This window comes from Gossypium arboreum, chromosome 10 (genome assembly GCF_025698485.1).
Source record: "Gossypium arboreum isolate Shixiya-1 chromosome 10, ASM2569848v2, whole genome shotgun sequence".
NCBI classification, from domain to species: Eukaryota; Viridiplantae; Streptophyta; class Magnoliopsida; order Malvales; family Malvaceae; genus Gossypium; species Gossypium arboreum.
Genome location: NC_069079.1, coordinates 17,145,183 through 17,166,642, shown reverse-complemented (window position 1 = coordinate 17,166,642; position 21,460 = coordinate 17,145,183). Strand labels below are relative to the sequence as shown.

Here is a 21,460-nt window from a genome sequence, read left to right as displayed (position 1 = left end):
ACTTTGGAGTGATATTTCTTTCATGGAAAAATCTAAATTTCATAATGGATAGGAGCCATACTTGAGTGCAACCATGGGCTAAGTAGGGGAATTTGATAATACTTTAGAATGATATATTTTTATATATTAATTACATTTTTATTTTGAGTATGATCCTACTAATTTGAGCTATTTATGGTTTTTTATCTTGTAGGGACTAAATTGAAAGCAAAAGGAAATTTAGGGGCAAAAAGCGTTAATTTAAAGATAAAATGGGTCAATATGCGAAATAGGAAAGAAATGGCGTTGAAAATGCAAAGTATGGAAGACTTGGGGGTAAAAGTGCAAAGAAGAGATTTTATAAACACAAGACTCTATTTAAATTTTAATTATATTCGGATAATTGTTAAAGATTATTATTTAGATTTAAATTTTAACTTTTATCTTTATTTATCTCTATTTATCTTTATTTATCCTTATTTATCCTTATTTATCTTTTAAAATTTAAATAGGAATAGACTAGGTTTTCTAAGTATTATAAATAGGGGATGGAGTGACACAAATTTCACTCATCTTTTTCCGTCACACTCCCTCTCCTAAAAAGCTGAGCCTTTGTTCCTTTCTTTATTCAATAAAATTTCATTTTTATTAAGTTTATTTCTTTTTTCCCAAAAAGCATAAGTCACTAAATTCATCTAGCCAAAGGCTGTCAAGATTCCCCAAAAAGGGTTCATGAGGCTTAGAATCCACATTTAGCATTCTCAATGAGTATTCATCGTTTCTCCGCATTACAAGATCGACGCTTCCATCCATGTCCTTCAAAAGTGATCTTTTCAACTTGTGTAGAGATGGCCGCTTTGTATGTTTTGGGAAGGTTGCACAGTCGGTTCGTTAGCTTACTACATCAGTGGTTATTGAGCCCAAGAGACAAAATGGCGTGGCATTCGCTATTAAAAAGTGATGATCTAGTGTAAGACAATCCCACAAAAGTGACAGTTGGCTAGAGTTAGGTTCCTCTAAATCATAAGTCTAAAATCTAAGTGGATCTGGTGGTCGTAGGCTTCCTCTTCCACTATAACTGGCTCATTCTGTTCGAGAAGGATCACCTAAAAGTCGAGGATTGAACCCAAAGAGGATAGAGACAATCGGAGGCTGGAATCTCTCTATCAAAAACTCTCTTTTCTCAACACTATTTATCTTTACAATTTTAATTTCAATTTACGCAATTTCAATTCAATCAAACTTTTAATTCTATTTTTTTTATTTTTTTTCCAAGTCCGCAGGTTTTCTTGGGCACAACTCTATCCGGGATCTCGAGGAACAAGAACTTGTGCAAATCCAGTCCCTAATGATTTGACCTTACTTCCCTTATACTATTCTTTTCATTATTTTATAAGGATAGAATATTTTTTGTGCTCTCAACGACGCATCATAAGCATTTAAGGTTAGTAAGTTCGTATAACAAAGAAATTAATTTACCAGTTAATCACATTTAAGGTAAGCATACAAAACATATCCAAACCAATTTGGGCAAAAACGTAAACACATATCCTCAACATGTTAGCCATGTAAAACACATATAATAACGAATAAACATAGATGAACATAACCACTAAGCAAGTTTCATATACTTGTATCATCTATTTCATGTTCCAATATATCATGTAATATCATTTCCATGTATTTTATGTATTTACTTGTACTAGCTCATTTTGAACTCTTATAAACTCATAACAGAACTATACCCGTTGAACCATTTAGAATATCATTAGATACACAGGTAGTACATACGAGGTGTACTGAACTGTAATCTGGCAATTCATATACATGTATGCTCATTCGAGCTATGAATCGGTATGCTCTCACGAGCTATGAATCGGTAAGCTCATACAAGCTATGGTGTGTCTACAACACATGCAGGACTTCAACTAAATCGATAACCCTAATGACATGTCATTTGTATCCTACGAATTCCTAACGTTCAAGCAAGACTCGGTAATTTTCAGATATGCGATCGGTAATTATTTATGGAAATTATACAAATCACATACATATAATTCAATTTAAAACATATAAATTTATAATTAAATTACAGGAACTTACCTCGATAAGTGTACGTAAATACGAAGGCAACTAATTTGATATTTTCTCTTTGCCTCGATCTAACTCTGTACAAGGTCTGACAGGATCTATACGAATGAATTTAACTCATTTCAATATAATTCTCATTTAATTTAATCTAACACGGAAATTTTGGCAAAATTACCATTTTTCCCTATATTTTTAATCCCTTTGTATTTAGTTCCTAGGCTCGAAAATAAATTTCATGCAATTTAATCCTTCCTCAAGCCTAGTCAATTTTTATGCATATTAATAGCAGCCCATATAATTCACGATTTCATAAATTTCACCATAAATTTATCACCTTTCTCAATTTAGCCACTAATTGATGATTTCACCAAAAAGCTCTTTACAAAAGTTGTTTATCTAACAACAACCGTTCATTTTATATTATCAAACTTTAAAATTCAAGTATGTTGATCAATAGCAAAACCCTAATACTTTAACAGTTTTGCAAATTTATCTCCGTGCTAGCTAGATTAAGCTACAACGATCCCAGAAACATAGAAATAATAAAAAATGGAACAAAAATACATATCTAATTGAGAAAAATAAGCTTGCCTATATTTTAAGCTTCCATGGCTAGGTTTTCTTTCTTTTTTTAAAATTTTGGTGGAAGATGATGATAATAGTGTAACAGCCCATTTTTAGTCAAATTGGAACAGTGGTTTTGAGACCACAAATTTGACGTCAAAATAATTATTTTATTATTATTTTAATGTCTATAGAATGATAGTATGATTTTTTTGAAAATTTCGTTAAGAAATTTTATCGTTTGAATGTTCAATTTGATAAAAAGGACTAAATTGCGTAAAGTGTAAAACTTGTGTTCCATTAGCTAAAGGTGTCTAATGGCTATGGAATATTAAATTGGAGGTCCTTATGTGGTAATTAGACCATTTTTATTGTGAGTGGACATTTATGTGCATGATTAAGTGATTTTTGATGGTTTAAAATAAAGGTTAATTTAGTAAATAAATAAAACAACATGAATTAAGTTAAAAAAAAAGAAGAAAGTATCATCTTTCTTCTTCATTTCCCAACCAAAAATTAGAATAAGGAAGCCATTTTTCTAGGGTTCAAGGTCTGGCCAAGTTAATCAAGTGCATGTAAGTTCATTTTTGTTCCGTTTTTAATGATTTTTATGTTTTTGATATCATTGCAGCTTAATCTATCTAGCCTAAGGACTAATTTGAAAAACTGTTAAAGGTTTAGGATTTTGCTATTGATGAATGTATATGTATTTTTATGTTTGATGATAGAAAATGTATACTTGTTGTTAGATAAACAACATTTCTAAAGTGATTTTTGGTAAAATTGTCAGTTAGTGATTAAATTGAGAAATGTGAAAATTTTGTGGTAGAAATGTGAAATAAATGAAAAATATGGGTTGCTATGGTAATAAGGAAAATTCGGCTAGCATGGGTAGGGACCTAATTGCATGAATTTTAATTTTTATGAGCTAAAGACTAAATTGAAAAGATGTTGAAATATTAGGGAAAAATACATTTTGGGATAAATTGAATCGATTGATAATTGAATGATTTAAATTTGATATTATATAGATCAAGAAAAGTGAAGTTCAGACCTAGATCGGGGGAAAAACAAAATATTGAACTAGTCGATCTATTTCATTATTTTTGCAATTGAGGTAAGTTCGTATGTTAATAATCATTATTATAATTGTGTTTGAAATATGTTATTATTGAATTTAATTGTGAATACGACCTTACGGATATGTTCGACGAAGATTTGCCAATGTGAAATCCCAATTGAACCTTAGGAATAGATTAGGATACGAATGACATGTCATTAGGGGTAATATGATTTGGGTACTGGTCCATACGTCCTACCGGTGGCTAAGTTATCTGGCATGTGTTTCGGAATCTCGTCAGCTTGTATGAGCAGCACCGTGTAGCTACGTCATGACTGATAGCTTGTGTGAGAAGACCCGTTGAAAGCTCGAAAGTAAGCATTATATGAGATATGAGATTGAGATAGCTTCGGCTATGTATTGGCACTTAGTGTGCGAGATTCCCGAGTATCCGATAGAATTCCAAATGATTCAATGGGTATAACGAATATATGAAACAGTGAGAAATAGATACGTATCAGTACAGGTATGTATGAAAACTATATGAACATTGAACCTATGAAAGTTGTGAGTTCATGATTACTTATGTGATGGAATACATGTTAACCTTATAGTCTAATGATTTTGTAGTATACTATGTTCATACTACTTGAATTATGAATGAATAGTGAGCTTTATTTATTAACTATACGAGCTTACTAAGCTTTATAGCTTACTCTGTTTACTTTTTTGTGTTTTATAGTGTTTATCGAAGCTTGCTTAGATTTATGAGTCGTTGGAGATCTCATCACACTATCAAGCTCTCGTTTTGGTACTTTTGAACTTATGTATTTGGTTATATGGTATGTATAGGAGTTATGGTCATTTTGTTATATAGTTTGGTCATGGACTTAGCCATTTGAGTTGGCTTGTAAATGATAAATGGTTGGTTATGTGTATAGCCATGTGATTTGGCTTATTTTAGCATGTTTGGTGATGTATGTATATATGTGAAAAAGGTCTTTTGATATGTTGTGTATACTTGCCATTTATATGCTTGTTGTGAATTAGCATTATGGATGCCAAATGGTTGAAATTTAAAGTTGATATGCTTGTGGTTTTAGGCAAGATAATGTATGTATGAAGTTAATCATTTAGGTAAAATTCTAAATGTGAAATTGGAATGTTTTGTATAGGCAAGTTATGATGTTATGAGCATTATAATTCTTGGTATGAAAATAGCATGAGTTAGACTTGATTGAGATTGGTTGGAATGCCTATTCATGTCATGTTATGTGTCATTTGGATGGTATGAGTGAATGCAAATTTGGGTTAGAAAGATGGGTTGGTAAATAGTCTATTTTTGTCTACACGGGCAAAGACACGGGCGTGTGTCTCAGTCGTGTATGACAGATGGTCAGGTGACACGGCCATGTGTCCCCTAGTGTTTAATTAGAAATCAAGTCAGTATGCTCCACACGGCTTACAACACGGACGTGTGACTTGGCCGTGTGGCATAAGTCAGTATACTTTACAGGTTTGGCACGACCTAGCATACGACCTGGCACATGGGTGTGTGTGGCCATTTCATTGGGCACACGAGCTGGTCACATGGGCGTGTAGTTGGCCGTTTGACCCAAGTCAGAGAGTTACATGGGTCAGACACGGGTTGGGATACATCCATGTGATTCCATTTGCTACACGGCCTATGATACGATCGTGTCTTTGGCCGTGTGAGACACATGGCTGGGTCACACGGGCATGTGTCCCCTGTATTTTGAAAAAATTTCTAAGTTTTCCAAAAATTTCCTGAGTTATCGGTTTAGTCCCGAACCACTTTTAAAGCATGATTTGGGCCACGTAGGCTCGTATTAAGGATAATGTAATTGATTATGAACGACTTGTATTTGAAATGGAAAAATGTATGAGAAATGTATGTTTATTTGTGTAATAAGTCTGGTAATGCTCCGTAACCCTATTCCGGCAATGAATACGGGGGAGAGGTGTTACAAATAGTTTATTTTATTTTATTTATCATAACTTTAATCACTAATTTCCAAAATTAACCTTAATAATTCATTCTAATTCCAATGATGACTACTCATGCTTATCCACTAACAACCTTAATAGCTAATTACTCTATAAGAACCTTGAATTTAAAATTCTATAGGTATTTAATACCTTTAGCTATTAGACCACAACTTTTGCACTTTGCACAATTTAGTCCATTTTATCAAAATAAGTATGTAAACAGTAAAATTTCGTAACAAAATTTTTATACGGTATTTCTATCATATAGTAGAATATAAAATAACAATAAAATAAATTTTCGACTTCAGATTTGTGGTCTTGAAACCACTGTTCTGATTTCACTTAAAATAGGCTGTTACAACCCAAGTTAGAGAAAAACATGGTTTGACATAACCTTTTGTGATATTATTATGTAGTATATCCTTTTGTCCTTGATATTTAGATTGAACACAAGTTATGGAATAGTCACACTTGTATAACTCAATCTCTTGTTTCTTGGTTTCCGAGGTAGACTAAGATAAAAAAAAATGAATGTGATATCTCATTTCAACTCATTTAAGCATGGTCGTGCATTTCTAGTCTCACTCGATCAAGAAACTTGAGATATTTCACCTATTATGTAAGAGGGACAAATCTTTTCTTGATCATTCACATGCCACTACACAGATTGTGGCATACCCAACATCAATAGTACAATCATTTATGGAAGACATTTGATTGTGTCATAGCATACAACTCATAATGTTGGAATAATGGTGATATCAAGTCTAAGGATCATACATGCAATTATCATTATGAGAAATGTTGTGACTATTATATAATAATCAAAGAAACATTCTCATGATGGTTCAATCTAGTATTTTATTCTCTAACATATACTTATATGTTGATTTGATATCATATATCTATAACAACACTTGTCATCGATCAAGCACATATTAGTCTCAATGTATTATTTATTGTCTAAGCCCGCGATAATACTTGACTTAGGACACTTAAGAATGATCATATCATTCTTTGGACATTATCATTATACATTTTATTTAAAGACAAAAATAAGTACTGAAAACAATAACGACAATGTCTTTATTAATAAACTAGGTAAATAAGTATGTTATTATAATCATCATATGATTGATCTTTGAGAGATTCCAATAATAACCACCACCACTATAATAGGCAAAATGTTGGCGAACAAATAGAGTAGTTATAGAGAGGGTTAACTGTATACTGTAATTGAGGATTGTTGATACAAGGATGAGAATGTGATTAAGATGGTTGGTTCGCTTTGTTTAAGATAGGATCGAGAGCAGTGCGTATGGAGGTTAGATTTATAAGGAGGAAGAATAGGGAATTGGAGTTTGGTGAGGGAAGAAAAAAGTTGTGTCATATCCTCCCTCTCCTTAAGCTTATATACAAATTATCTCATCTAAGGTGTCATGTGGAGAATTGATATTAGAGGATTAGAGGTCAGAAGCCAATAGTCCAACATTACTAGACCAAGTAGGTTGGCACTATGATTCTAAGTGATCCTGTTTGTGCCCTAGATGTTCTTGTTTGACTCTATAGTTATTTAAAATGACAGATAATGAGTAGGCTCACCTATGAAACAAGTAGCTAGTTGAGGAGGGCTACTGCAAAGAGATTGTTTGGGTTGTGACTGCTCAAGGTAGCTTGAAGGCTCTTAGCAGGCGTAACTAGAATTTAATTTTAGATTTAATTAGTATCTTATTTTAAAAGTGATTGAATAAATTGATTGGAATGCAAATAGTCTTTAGATTTATTCATTTTACAAATCTTTTTTCTTAAAAATTTAATATTGTTATTAAAGTTATGAAATTTTATATTCGAATCCCATCATACATAAAATTTATTTATACTATATATTTAATTAATTAAAACTAAAATAAACTCAATATAAAATTTATTAGATATCTGTTTAATTAACCAGTTGTGGTTTTAAGTTCCAAATTCGTTTCAGCTTTACCTTTTCATTTTCGTTTAAATTTGATGCGCATATTTTATTCGCTCATTCATATTTTTTAACTTTATTATTATTATTTTGTATAGGGTTTTAAATATTAACATTTTTCATTCATTTAACCCTTTCTTGGGCTTTGGACTATTCTGCTTCAGCCGATCTACAAGGCAGGCGGGCAGACCTAATCTCCACATCTTCTTCTCATTCCTTCTTGTTGCAACAATTTCTTCTTCCACCACTAATTGTAGTTTCGAGTCTTAAAAAATTAATCAGTCATAAAAGATACAAAAATACATTTATAAAAAACTAAAACTAAAAGTTGTCTTTTTTTTATTAGTTTCTTTTTGTAATCAATATTTTATTATCATTTTCAGTGACTTTGTCTCCCATCTTTTAAATTAACAATTTTCTACTCCTATAGCAGGTAGAATAAATGGTTTGGCTGTGTTAGAGATAAGTTCAATTAGTTCATTTTATTATTAGTTTTATATTTACATTTAAATAAAAACATTTTTAATAATATTTAATTTAAATTTAAAATCAATTCAACTTCCAACAAAAAATATTCTTATCCAACTCACCTTGACTAGTCTCCAGCATAGCAAATTAGGTGTGCCACTCAACTTGTATACAAGTCTATCTAAAAAAATTCAAATTTGAGTATTTTAACATTTGATTAATTGGGTCTAAGTTATTGAGTAACCCAAATTAGTTTTCGAGTGTAATTGAGTGTTTTTAATACCTAATTTCTATTGAATTTTTTAATTAAAAACTTGACAAAGGTTTGAATGAAAAATAAAGATAATTTTTATTAAAGGTTAATAATTTTTAAAATTATATATTTTGAGCATAAAAAAAATTCATTTTAAGCATAGTCGTTAAAAACCATTTTAGTTAAATCTGCTGTTAAAATTGTTTTTATTTTGATCACTCACTACCAATTTAATGTTATTGTATATTCATTTTGGTTACTCACTTTAGTATATTTTCATTTTGTCACTTATTTTATATTTTTAATTTGTCTTTAATTTTTGGACTTAATTTTAGTTTTTTTAGTAAAAGGGAATGACTTGGGTGTGCATGAAAAATTTAGATATTTACATAGAACAGTCATTTATCCTTTTAATTTTCTTTATTTTCTCTTTTTAAAATATATTTTAATTTTTCTCGATAAGAAGAAAATTTTGGAGTTTTATAAGAAAATAACTGGGTTTTATAACTTGAGTTTTTCTTTTTAGTGACAAGTGGAAAACTTAAATTTTTCCAGTGAATTACTTAGGTTTTTACATAATAAAAAATTGAGTTTTTATAATGAATTGAGTTATAAGAAAAATTCAAATATTATTTTCGCTATTGAATAACTCAATTCTATTTATAAATCTAGATTTTTTAATAAAATTAATTTTAAAAGAAAATGAGTAGTTAAAATAAAATTTATTAAAAGTTGAGTAGGTAAAATTTATTTTAAAATCAAACTTGAACTTTTGTGACTGGATTGAAGAGTTGGTTTAGAGTAAATGAAGAAATTGTAGCATGCTGAAGCAAATTGAGCAAGGACGTCCCACCAGGAAATTTGCAAACGCTTGATATGATGGAAGCAGGATCTGACACTTGAAGTTTAATCTCGCTGAACATGAATTGTACCCCTGATTTGATTTGCCTAAATCACTCAACTTTACCCACAAATTTTATATTTTTATTCTTTTCCTTTTAAAAATAATTTGGCATGATATTCGAGTTGAAGCTAATGTGGCTGTCGATATCAAATAGATGTGCAAACATCCAAAAACACAAGCTGAGACCCAAGGGAAAAACAGATGTGACCCAGACTTTCGTGGACTGGGTCATTTATCCATATTCGAAACTAAGCTTAAAAATAAAAATTTTAAATATAATATAATATTTAAAAATGAATTTGACTAAAATTAAGGTTTATTCTCTATATGAATAGAGCTTTTGGCTAAGATTTTTAGTTCAAATTCAGCAGAATTCGAATATATTATATTATAAAAATATTTTATTAATTATATATATTAAATTATATTTATATTTATATTAACTCACTAACCTAATAATAATTAAATTTATTATTCAAAACTTTAAAAAAATCCACCTAAAATATAAAATTTTAAAATATATATTTAATACAATAAAATATATATTGTATTTATTTATGTTTTTTAATATAATAAAATATTTATTATATTTATGGTAGTATTTTTTAATATAAATACTTTTCGATGTGTTAGAAAACTTTTATTTTAACATTTTTAGTGCTGTATTATATTTTTTAAAATTTATTTTCAAATAAAATTAATATAAAAATCAAATATGAGCAGGTCGAGTGAGGCTCAAATTTACCTTTTTAAATTAGACTGAACTTGGGCAAAAAAGTAAGTCCATTTTTTGGGTCGAACCTGAGCTTGAATATTTGGTTTAAAAACCTTGTATAGGCTTGACTTAATTTTGGCTCAGTCCAACCCATAAACACCTCTACCCAGACTCTTTATAAGCATGTTTTCTTTTATGGATGACAAAAAACTTCCTTGCTTGAATCTATTTTGTTTAAATGTAATGTCAACCTCGATTTAATTCAATTGATTTCTATTAGGAGTACAATAGTGTTTTTTAACATTATAGAAGAATAGTTAAATTTCAATTTTAATATTTTTATTAGGTTTAAATTTTAATTTTAATTTTTATACTTTAATTTTTAATATAAATTGATTTCTATTTTTTATAATAATATTGATTAGTTTAAATAGTTAATATCATTAAATTTTTATTAAAATGTTACGTAATTTAGGGTACACGTGATCTCTTTCGTTTTTTAGGCATTATTAGACAATAGTCAAACTTTACTAGACTAAAACATGAAATTTCATCTATATACTTGATATTTTTGACATAATTTGGTCCTGTTATTTTATAATATCATTAGTTAGTCTAAATAATTATATTATTAATTACTTCAATCAAAATATTAACGTCATTTCTATAAGAACACTATTCGAACAAAATGTTAAAAGAGTTATATTATTAACATTTTGTAAGTTACTATAGAACAAAAGGGTACTAGAAAGCATTAGAGTTTGTGTTTTGAGAAGCTGTCTAAAATGTTTAATAATAGAGAAAGTTTAATAAAATAAGCTAGAGGATTAATGAAGGGAAAAGGAGAAGAATTAAGGAGAAAGCACACTCTTCATTTGCCCTTTTCCTGTGTGATCCGCATGTTATACAAATGGTGTTGTCCACTTCACCTCTATTTTCGAAGGTTTTTATTTTAATTTGTTCAATCTTTAAGTTTTTCTTTAAAATGAATTTATAGACTCTTTAATGAAGACGAACTTGTACTAATCTTGTTGATTATTTTGTAAAATTCCACTTGTATGAATCCTATTTTATGGAAAAAAAAAAACATAAGTGATATAACATGGATTTAAAATGACTCCAAGCTATTTTAATTGTCATTGTCTTATTGACTTGGCGTACCTTGCCGAACAAGTACTAGGGAGGAATTCAAACTTGTTAATTGCTCGTTTCTGCATTTATTACATGAAAGTTGAAATTAAGTACTTTTAAGAAAAATGAAAAAAAAAAAAAAGTCATTCTCACAACAGGTGGCATGCATTTAAACCGGAATGGAACTTAAAATAGTGGAGGCTCCTTCACCAATCAGCAGATATCTGGCAGAGAAAGCATTAAACGTTAAACCAGGCTCAGCTCAGCAGGTGGTGCCTTGCCTCGTGGGGGTGTGGGGGCAACAAAAGCCACAGCTCGGATTTAATTGCATATCGATAGGACTCTTTATCTACCCCTATTTATGAATAAGCTGATGAGACAATACATTGAAAGAGAAAGCCTCATTTAATGGATTTAACTGTAAATCAACACTATTGCTTTCACATTGCATCTCATCTGGATTTTGTCAGGATGGATGGGCCCTTTACTCCACAATTATGATGTTACATATCTATTTCTATTCAACAAAATTGGGTTTTTCCTAATGTCGACAAACATTTGTATGTTAGCCGTTTCTTTGTAGCTTCATTGTAGATAACGAATTCAACCTACGTATCTTTCCATTTTCTTCACCATTTATTCAAATTTACATCAATAACTGTTACATAATCTCATTTATTATAATGGGAGTGACTGAATTTTGGTGTCACTCTTAATTCAGTAGGTATTTAGATTGTGTTTTTAATTTTATTGTTTGATAATGGATAAGTTAATTTAGTTAATTGAATTTTAGTTTGATTGATATCGGTATTTTTAATGGAGGATGTGAGTTCAAGCGTGTCGAAGCACATTTATCCTCCTATTTATGATTTAGGTAAGGGTTATGAATAGTTCTAGGAATTGTATAGAAAAAATAGATAATTAGTTTAAAACATTTTTAGCACTTCTATACAAATGTGAGCAAATATGTAGTTAGTGAGCCATTTATAGATCTAAGGGTATTTAGACTTTTTAATTTTTAGAGCAAACTACATTATTGTCTCTAAACTTTAATCGAGATTACGTTTCAACCACATAACTTTTTTTTTGTAACGCCTCAAAAATTTAGGAGTTTAATTGTGAGAATCTATAGTAATTAAATTATTGTATGTATGGTTCTGTGCTCTGCTTTTGGGTCTAAAGTCTGGAGTTCGAGTTGCATTGCTAAAAGTTTTGCTATTTTTAAACAACCCTTATCCATGTGTTAGGTGGATAAGTGCAATTCTTGATAAATCAGTGTCAAGAATAAGTTTAATGGTTCACTAGTTAAGTATCTGTCTGTATTCTGTCTTGTTTCGAGTTTGAATCCCATCGTACGCATTAGGAATTTTTTTTTTTTTTGCAAATGTCGGAAGGGGTGGTGGTTAATTTAAAACATTCTAAGAAAATGTTATCGTTCTTTTTATTTTTTCTAAAATTTTTGTTCTTTGTTTTCCTATTCTTCCTTTTTTTTATTTTTTTTCATTTTTCTTTTATTTTTTCTTCTTTTTGCAATTTATTTTTATGTGAATCAGGAAGTCTTATTGTCTGTAAGGCCGATATTGTGTAAGTTTCGTTGTGATTTACTTTCGTTTGTGATTTCCATTGTGTCAACAAATTTCCTTCGAAACGGGATTTTGCTCGTTTACTTGACGTTCTGTTAAACACTCGATCGGTTACTTTGTTTAGGCAAGGATATTGCAGGATACGTTAATCCACTGTGTTAGCCTGATTTCTCCTATTTCGTGCGAGGTGAGTGTACAAATTGAGTTAAAATTGCGTCAAATCTTTCGACATAATCTTTGCAGTGGTTTGATTTTGCTAAATATTGAAATTGATGGTGAAATTGGTTGTTGAATGATTAATTAGGTTTCGGGTAGTCTCCGTGTTGTTTCCCCATCAAAATAAAATCAGGTCCGTACCAAAAACTTTAATTTCGCAAGTTTCGAATCACCAAAAATAGTACTTGTCGACGCCACACGGGCGTGTGGTAGGCCGTGTGATCGGCCGTGTAACTCATTGTTTACTAAATTAGAGCCACACGGGTGTTTTTCTAGGTCATGTATGGCCATACTAATGTAGGGTTCACATGGGCAATGGACACGGACGTGTATCTGGGTCATGTAACTCACTGTTTGTAAAACAAGAACCCACAGCCAAGGACACGGGCATGTGCCCAGACCGTGTAACTCACTGTTTGTAGTATAAAAGCCACATGGGCGCGTACTCAGGCTGTGTGAGTCACATGGGCAATGACACGTGCGTGTGTCCAAGCTGTCTAACTCACTATTTATGCTTAAAAATCACACAGTCAAGGCACACAAGCATGTAACCAAGCCTTGTGGCAGGTTATTAGGACCGAAAACTGTCTTTTAAGGCCGAGAATGTTACTTAACCTTGATATTGGTTTCCTCAATGTACGAATAATTGAGTTTGATTACATAAGAACTGTCTAATATACTAGGACTAATCTATGAGCAACATAATTATATGTGCACTGTAATACGTACTATTGAACTGTCTTATTTAATTGTATAATGAGTTAGAATAACTGAACATATGTTATGGGTGATTGTGTTTTGCAATGGCATGTGTTGGGATGTTGTGAAATGGGAAGGAGTCTGTTTTGAAATCGTGGCTATGCCACAATGAGTATTACTCTGATTTTGGCGCTTGTCGCATATTAATCTATTAACTAAGCTACATTTTTGTGAAAGTGTCAATGAACACTCAAAAGGTGTGCAGGGTTGGGTGGGCATTAAATGCTCATAGTGGTGTGTTGGGATGACCGAAGAATGTGTGTAGCAGACGAAAATAGGAATATTGCATCTGAATCTGATCTGAACCATATTTGAATTGAAATCGTATATATATACATATATGTAACTCATCTGCTCTGAATCTGGACTGAAATTACTCATATTTCAATCGAATCTCTGAATTTGGAATTTCTTTATGAGCGAACATTATTGAATTAAACTCATTTTACGCACTGAGTTTACAACTCACTTTGTTATTGATTGGATTTTAGATGGTCCCCAATCTTGAGCGGGTCAGTGTCACGGGAGCTCGATCAAGCTTTTCTTTTTTCTTTTTAAGCATTACTACTAGAGATTGATGTTCTATTATGTTATGGTATTTATGAAGATTATATGTTTAAATAATTATTGTGATGGATGTTATGTAATGAATGGTTCGGTTCGATTGTGTTAGGGTAGTAGGAATTTTAGTATGAATGACGTAACTCTTCAAACTCAGTTTGGACGTCTAGGCTAGGTTTAGGGTGTTACATTTAGTGGTATCAAAGCCAGGTTTGTCAACACTCGGACTGTGTTTTGTCTCATAATGTGTGAGAAAAATAACATAATGATAATTTAGTATCTGAATTAATATAGAAACACTAAACCCTTAGTGAACGACCGAGTCTCTGACGTTGGCTCTGTAAGTATTTCTGCTCTGTTATAAAAATTATGTTACTTAACTATTATTAGAAAATGTTTTGATGTGAACTGGTGAAATCATTCTGCTGGAGGTGTGAACTGATCTGTGTACTCTGATGTTGTATCTAGATTGCCATAATGAGTTCACGCTGTAACCGTAGACATGGTATGCTAAGGCATCGAGGATGCTGAGGAGGAGCTCAAGCAGAGTCATCCTCTACGTGTAGTATGCCCAATTTGGAGACCAGCGAGATTGTTGGTACTCCCATTGCTAAGACGGAGTCCTAAACTCCGACGGCTAGGGACAGCGTATTGTCACAGGCCATGATTCGAGCACTAGAGAGGGTCATTGAGACCCAATCGAGGTTGGGGAATCGAGGGTTGCTTACTGAACGACTCAGGTCGAATGGTGCTGAATTGTTCAAGGGCGTCATAGGAGTCGCTCCTACTGTTGCTGAATATCAGCTCGAGGCTATCAAGCGTATTATGATAGACCTTGACTGTACTCCTACTTAAAAATTGATAGGTGATGTGTCTCTACTTAGGGATGAAACTTACCAGTGGTTGTTGACCGTTGATCAAGGTGCTCAGCCTGAACAAGTGAACTGAGACTATTTCAAGAACGCCTTCTAAGGCAAGTATGTGGGGGCGAGTTATGTTGAGGCTCACCGACGCGAGTTTGTGAGCCTAATTCAGGGTGATCGATCTGTGGCAAAATATGAAACCGAGTTTCTGTGACTGAGTATGTATGTATGGACTTTGGTAGCGTTTGACTACAGCAAATGCGTAAGGTTTGAGGAATGACTAAGATATAATCTGTGAGTTTTGATAGCTCTTCATAGGGAGTGGGTTTTTGCGGTCCTAATTGACAAGGAAAAGATAGTAGAAGAAGTGACTCGCACTGAGCACGAGCGGCGTGATCGTGAGAAGGATTAGAATAATGTTAACAGGGATTCGAGCCTCTCTGGTTCTGCTCAGCGTCCTAAGAAGTGGGTGAGATTTTATAAACCCCCGAGGGCCGATGCACCAGCTATAATGACTGAGATTCAGCTGTGCAGTGATTATAAGAACCGCATCCAGATAAGTGCTGAAAGAAGTTAGGAGCGTGCCTCCGTTGTGGCTTGATGGAGCATCTAGTTCAAGATTACCCCTGTCAACCTGATTCGATGCCAGCTGCGATATAGACCCTGGCTTCAAATTTTGTTTGACCTCCGAGAAAGATTCAGCTACCATTCAGAGGTCGTGGTACTGGTAAGAGTGGTAATGGATCTGGGAGAGGATAGAGAGCACCGGGTAAAGGTGCAGGTTAGGCTAAAGCTTGTCAACCGACACTAGTGTATACAGCGAAAAGCTGCGAGGAGAGTGATGATGCTGATGTCATTACAGGTACCTTCTTTATTCATTCCATTCCATATTATGCTCTCATTGATATTGGCTCTACTCACTCGTACATAGCTAATATTGTTTCTGCAAATCTGGGTTTAACTGTTGAAAATACTGCTAGAGAGTTTCCAGTGATTAGTCCTTTGGGTCAGTCAATTCGAGTTGATAGAGTATATAGGCGAGTACCCCTAGAGCTCCAGGGTTTGGTATTTCCAGCTGATCTAATAGAATTACCTTTTAATGGGTTTGATTTAATTTTGGGAATGGATTGGCTCGTTGAGTATCGAGTCAGTCTAGACTGTGTAGCCAAGAGGGTTACTCTGAGATTGACTGAGAATGACGAGATGGTCATGATTGATGAGCATCGGGATTATCTCTCTAATGTAATCTCTACTCATGTAGTAGATAAGTTAGTCCAAAAGGGGTGCGAGACATACCATGCTTACGTATCAGGACATCTTTCTCGAGGAATTGCTAGGAGTACCTCCGGATATAGAGGTGGAGTTTAGAATTTATCTGTTACCAGGTACGACTCCAGTGTCCATTGTGCCCTATCGCATGGCACTGAAAGAGCTAACTGAATTAAAGGTGCAACTTTAGGAACTCCTTAACAGAGGATTTATTTGACCGAGTGTGTCTTCGTCGGGGCACCAATATTGTTTGTTAAGAAAAAAGACGGGTCGATGAAAATGTGCATTGATTATAGACAGTTGAACAAATACCCGTTACTAAGGATTGACGACTTGTTTGACCAGTTTCGAGGAGCATTCTTCTTTTTCAAAATCGATCTACGCACTAGTTATCATCAGCTCAAAGTCAAAAAGATTGATGTGTACAAAACTACCTTCAAGACTCGTTACGGACATTATGAGTTCTTAGTAATTCCTTTTGGATTAATGAATACCCTAGCGGCATTTATGGATTTAATGAATCGGGTGTTTCAAACGTACTTGGATCAATTTGTAGTGGTTTTCATTAATGATATCTTAATCTACTCTAAAACTGAAACTGAACATGATGATCATCTTCGTATTGTATTTCAGATACTCCGAAAAAAATAGTTGTATGCCATGTTTAGTAAGTGTGAGTTTTGATTGCAGGAAGTCGCCTTTCTAGGTCATGTGGTGACGGCGGAGGGGATCCTAGTTGATCCAAAGAAAATAAAAGCTATTTTCGAGTAGAAACAGCTGAAAAATGTATCTGAACTTAGTAGATTCCTGGGTTTATAAGATTACTACCGAAGGTTCATCGAAGGGTTTTCTCTGATTGCGTCACCTCTAACGAAGCTGCTGTGTAAGCATACCCCATTCGTGTGGTCTGAGGCACAACAGTTGATAAACCATAATTTATACATATTTTTACCCCATGCTTAACACATTTTATGGATGATTTTTCCTTAGAATTGGTGAATTCGATGCTCCTAATGCTTTAATTTCATGTTTTATACTTAAGTGAGCATAGGAGAGCGAAAGGAACAAGAAACGGGCGAAAAACGGAGAAAATAGGCCAACGTACGAAGTCAACACGGCTTAGACTTTCCCACACGGGTATACCACACAGCCGTGTCAATTTGGCAGAATCGAAGCACGACTCACACGGGTAGAACACACGCTCATGCCATTCTAACAGGTTCGAGCACAGCCTGAAGTAGCCGTGCACCGGCGTGTCCCTGTCGAGCCCATGTTGAGTCCAATTCAGAAAAGGCTAATTTTGAAGGCTTTTAGACATTCTAAAGCCTATAAATACACCCTAAAGGAAGAGGAAAGGAGAGGCGGAGAAAAGAAGGTACGGAACTGCTCAAGAGAAGCCGATTGATCCATCTCAGAAGCTGGATTCACCATCAACACTGAAGATCTCCCCTCAATTTCCCTTCAGGAGTTTTGGGCTTTCTTTATGTTTTGGATTCATTATTCTTCTGAGATGTTTTCCTTTTTAGTTATGAACTAAATCCCCTAAATAACTAAGGGGAATGAAACCTAAGACGAATCTTGTTATTATTTTTTGAATTGTATGATAAATATTTAACTTGTTCTTAATTATGAGTTCTTAATTCTTGTTTTGATATCCTAGGATACTGATTCAAGATAAGCTCTTATTCAGAGGAGGAATAGACCCTGTCTAAAAGTATATTTTTCATAATTAAGCGGAGTTGATTGCGCGCCTAAAGATAGGGTGACAAGATTTTACCGAATTAGGGGGAAACCTAATAAGGGGATCCATAGATCGAGTTAATGCAACCCTAGGGTGTTAATTAAAGAAAAGTCTCAATTATTCAATCTAGGGATTAGATGTTATTAGTCTTGAATAGGGATAATAACATAACCTAGGGATCTCTACGGAACAAGTTAAATGAATAAATCGTCCGATTCGGAGTCAGAATAACAAGTAAAGCCTAGGTGGATTCTTCCTTAGGTATTGTCTTAATTCAATCATTTTTCCAAAAGTAATTCCCCAATTCTATTTTCTGTGAATTCTTAGTTTAGATAATTAGTTAGTTAAAACAAGCCCCCTTATTCTTAGGCTAGATAATAAAAAGACAGTCATTACTAGTACTTTTAGTTCCTTTGGGTTCGACAATCCAGTCTTGCTAAAACTATACTACTATTCGATAGGTACACTTGCCTACATCGTGATAATAGTTAGTTTCAAGAACGATTAATTATAAATATATAAAACTTACCTGTCACGAAAATCGCGATCAACAGTCTAGTTTCAACAAGCTTAAGTTCGTTCTGACACAGGCTCCTGTTTTAGTTCAACCAGAATCAAGTTGAGAGTTTATGGTGTATAGCAATGCTTCACATGTCGGGCTAGGATGTATGCTTATGCAAGATAATAAGGTGGTCGCTTACGCATCGCGACAGCTTAAGATACATAAGGCTAATTACCCTATGCATGATCTTGAACTAGTTGCGGTTGTATTTGTTCTAAAGATCTAGAAATATTATCTGTATAATGAAAAGTCTATTATTTACACCGATCAAAAGAGTCTTAAATATTTGTTAACCCAAAAAAAGTTAAATCTTCGACAGCATCGATGGGTTGAGTTACTTAAAGATTATAATTGTACGATAGAGTACCATCCGGGTAAGGCTAATGTGGTCTGAGAGCAATTTTTTCTCTTCTGAGTTTGGTTGAGGATGGAGGACTATTGACAGAATTGTAGCTTAAACCGATTTAGGTGAAGCAGATTCGAGCTAAACAATTGAGTGATGAGTCCTTAGTATAGCGTTTGCAACATGTTGGTTCAAACAAGAATTTCGATTTTAGCTTGAATAGTAATAATATGTTATGCTTCAAAAGTCAGATTTGTGTACCCAATAATAAAGAATTAAGGCATTCTATCCTACAAGAAGCATATAATAGTTCTTATGCTATGCACCCTGGTGGGAATAAAATGTACCGGAATCTCTGAGAACTTTATTGGTGGCTCGGACTGAAACAGGAGGTAGTCACTTTTGTGTCTCACTGTCTAATGTGTCAAAAAGTTAAGGCTGAACATCAGTTGCCCTCTAGACTGCTTCAGCCAGTCAAGATTCCACAATGGAAATAGGAGCAGGTAACAATGGATTTTGTAACAGGGTTGTCTTTAACTTCTGCTAAAAAGGATTCAGTTTGGGTCATCATTGATCGGTTGACCAAATCGGCTCATTTCATTCCTATCCGGACGGATTAATCTTTGTAGAAGTTGGCTAAACTGAACATCGCCAAAATTGTGAGGCTACGCAAAATTTTGATCTCAGTTATCTCGAACAGAGATCCGCAATTTACGTCTCAGTTCTAGAAGAAACTTCATGAGGCTTTAGGCACTTGACTTAATTTCAGCACTGCGTACCACCCTCAGACCAATGGATAGTCAAAGTGGATTATTCAGATTCTAGAAGATATGCTTCAGAGTTACGTGATAGACTTCAAAGGTAGTTGAGAAAAGTATTTACCGTTAGTGGAGTTTGCATACAGTAAGAGCTTTCAGTCTAGTATTTAGATGGCACTCTACAAGGCTTTATATAGTAGTAATTGTTGTACTTCACTGTGTTAGGTAGAATTATGTGAACGTTGGATATTGGGTCTTAAGCTGGTTTCTAAAACTGAGAACACTTTGAGAGTAATTAGGGACCAACTGAAAGCCGCATCTGATTGGCAAAAGTCGTATGCTGATATAAAAATGAAAGATATTGAGTTTTCTGTTGGTGATCAAGTTTTCTTGAGAGTGTCACCGTGGAAAAAGGTCATCCGATTTGGATGCAAAGGCAAGTTAAGCCTGAGATTCATTAACCCTTATCGTATCTTGAAGCGTGTCAGACCCGTTTCTTACCAGTTGGAATTACTGCCGAAGCTAGATCAAATTTACGATGTATTTCATGTCTCGATGTTGAGGCTGTATCGGTCGAATCCGTCACATATTGTTGCTGTCAACGAGATTGAATTGCAACCAGATTTAACATTCAAAGAGGAACCTGTCCAAATCCTGAAACATGAAGTTAAGATGTTGAGGAAGAAAACGATTCCTCTAGTGAAAGTCCTGTGGCAAAACCACGGTACTGAGGAAGCCACATAGGAACCAAAAGAATCAATCTGACGGCTGTATCCGTATTTTTTTGACTCAGGTAAAATTTTAAGGCTGAAATTTTTTTTAGGGGGAAAGTGTTGTAACGCCCTAAAAAGTTAAGCGTCTAATAGTAGGAATCTGCAGTAATTAAATTTCTGTATATGTTGTTCTGTGCTCTGCTTTTGGGTCTAAGGTCTGGAGTTCGAGTTGTATTGCTAAAAGTTTTGTTATTTTTAAATAACTTTTATCCATGTGTTGGTTAAGTGCAATTCTAGGTAAATGGTGTCAAGAATGAGTCTGCTGGTTCATTGGTTAAGCATCTAATCTATATTCTTCCTAGTTTCGAGTTCGAATCCCATCGTATGTATTAGGAGATAATTTTTTTTTTACAAATGCCGAAATGAGTGGTGGTTAATTTAAAACATTCTAAGAAAATGTTATCGTTCTTTTTATTTTTTCTAAAATTTTTGTTCTTTTTTTTCCTATTCTTCCTTCTTCTATCTTTTATCTTTTTTTCTTTTATTTTTTTCTTCTTTCTGCAATTGAATTTTATGTGAATCGGGAGGTCTTGTTGCCTGTAAGGTTGATATTGTGTAAGTTCCGTTGTGATTTCCTTTCGTTTGTGATTTCTATTGCGTTAACACTTTTCTGTCGAAATGGGATTTTGCTCGTTTACTTGACGTTCTGTTAAACACTCGATTGGTTACTTTGTTTAGGCAAAGATATTGTAGGAGATGTTAATCCACTGTGTTAGTTTGATTTCTCCTGTTTCGTGTGAGGTGAGTGTGCAAATTGAATTGGGATTGCATCGAATCTTTTGACATAATCTTAGTGGTGGGTTGATTTTGCTAAATATTGAAATTGATGGTGTAATTGGTTGTTGAATGATTAACTAGGTTTCGGGTAGTCTCCGTGTTGTTTCC

General features: G+C 33.5%; 1 protein-coding gene across 1 annotated transcript; it reads left to right on the top strand.

Moving 5' to 3' along the window:
- The first annotated feature begins 19,553 nt into the window (after nt 1–19,553).
- LOC108488310 (uncharacterized) lies at nt 19,554–20,546 on the top strand. Its single transcript, XM_017792594.1, has 2 exons — nt 19,554–19,607; nt 20,028–20,546. Exons 1-2 carry the CDS (start codon nt 19,554–19,556, stop codon nt 20,544–20,546), a joined length of 573 nt encoding a protein of 190 aa, XP_017648083.1.
- Nucleotides 20,547–21,460: the final 914 nt, after the last annotated feature.